This window comes from Etheostoma spectabile, chromosome 18 (genome assembly GCF_008692095.1).
Source record: "Etheostoma spectabile isolate EspeVRDwgs_2016 chromosome 18, UIUC_Espe_1.0, whole genome shotgun sequence".
Classification (NCBI taxonomy): Eukaryota; Metazoa; Chordata; class Actinopteri; order Perciformes; family Percidae; genus Etheostoma; species Etheostoma spectabile.
In genome coordinates, this window is record NC_045750.1 from 284,704 (window position 1) to 286,522 (window position 1,819).

Genomic DNA, 1,819 nt, shown 5'->3' on the forward strand with positions numbered 1-1,819 from the left:
AATATATACATACTAATATACACACACTAATGTATACACACTAATATATACGTACTAATATATACATACTAATATATACAATCTCTAAACAGAAACATTATAGAGGCATGAGTGCAATGAAGAGTTCAATAAAAAATATTGAAATGTGGAGCATAGTGCAAAGGATGCTGGGATACGTAGTAATTTGTTATTATATTACAAAATGAACAGTATGAACATTATGAACAGTTCTGAAATAGGAAATGAGAATGATGAATAAATAGAAAATAATAAGTGAGATATGAGAATGATGAATAATACTAAATAAGAGGAATAATAAGTGGAACCAGTACCAGGTGCTGTAGAGACCGTGTTACTGGGTTATGGACCAGAACTGGACCTGACACTGTGGGTCAGACGTCAGCTGTTCATCACAGAGATGGCTTGTGGGTAGAAACTGATCCTGAGTCTGTTGGTGTTGGCGTACAGGGCTCTGTAGCGCCCATCCACTTTTATATAATTAAAAGTGGTAAATAACTGGATTTTAAAACCCATTTGGAACAGAAAGGAGTCGGTGAAGGAGTTGTTGATCACGTGTGATAGAGCTGTGGACGTCCCACACTAAAAAAAAGATTGTTCTGCTCTGAAACATTCATTTATTCAACCTGTTTTAAAGGCCCTTTCTTCCATGGGTGTGAGGATAGTATTACAGATGGACAGCAGGTGGGTTGGTCACCAAACTGCCCTGGGGATAATGGAGTTGACAGGGCAAGATGTGGGGGGGGGGGTGGAAGAGTCTTCAGGGAAGGAAAGACTTTCCTCTAATCTCTTCTGCATGTCCACAAAATCCCCGTCTGCTGGCTTCTCACACCGGTTCTCATCATCTCTCTCGCACATTAAATCACGAAATCTAACTCAATCTGTCTCACTGTCATTTTTGTCCTCTGGCTTTTCTTCCTCTCCTCTTCCTCCAGGTCCCCTCCATTACCCGGTCTGTGGGCCGTGACAGGATCCTGGCCCTCCGCCAGCAGACTCAGTTCCTCTGGGACGCCTACTTTTCCTCTGTAACCAAAATCGTCTTAACTACTCTGGAGGTAAGCGTGGATTGAGTTTTGTCCGGAGCGCTTGATTCGATCAACCAAAGGGCTGTGTCTTGTTTGATACTGTACATCGCTGCTGGCAGCGCCTCACCTCCCAGAGAGACACATTTTAAAAGAAGTCTTTCTCCAGCTGTCAGTTATAGTTTTCTAGCTGAATGTGGACTCTTTATTCTGCAATGTTCAGCTCCATGTTCATACATTTCCTCCCAGATGCTGCTCACAACAAGCAGCCTTCTTTACACATGAAGGTGCATGTCTTTTTTTACAAAACTGTATTTTTAAACCCACTTCAGTCAGTACATACTGTACAAATCATCTTAAAATACAACTTCTGAGCACATGTCAACCCTTGAACGGTCAGATCTGAGGTTACTGCGACTTAATTTGACTCCAGTCAAATGGAAATGTGATTGTTGTCTTTGGATTTTCAAATTCTTTTGTAGTTTCTTGGATTTACTTTGACTTAAATGTTTACACAGACAAAATCCTAAATGTTGATGTTTCTTTGCCTAGTTAGGGCTGTGAGAGAAGCATTGAAATGCAACGTTAGCATTCATCCAGAGTCCCATATTCACTCCCCTTATAACTCTGTTTTGGTCTCCACCAGCTGTTTAATGCTCTTTGTTTACCAGCCACTCCCTAACATTGGTTCTCTGCCATTTTGGTACTGAGCAGCTAGCACAGAGTTGGATATAAGACCAGGGCTGTAGTACTGGAGTCCGGTCTTGGACTTGAGTCCG

General features: G+C 41.6%; 1 protein-coding gene across 1 annotated transcript in view; it reads left to right on the forward strand.

The window, feature by feature from the left end:
* LOC116706523 (exostosin-1) overlaps positions 1–1,819 on the forward strand; it is a 321,262-nt gene that overhangs the window by 245,715 nt on the left and 73,728 nt on the right. Inside the window, exon 6 of the mRNA XM_032543414.1 lies at positions 954–1,073. Coding sequence (XP_032399305.1) covers positions 954–1,073 — 120 coding nt within the window. The remainder of the gene's footprint in view (positions 1–953; positions 1,074–1,819) is intronic.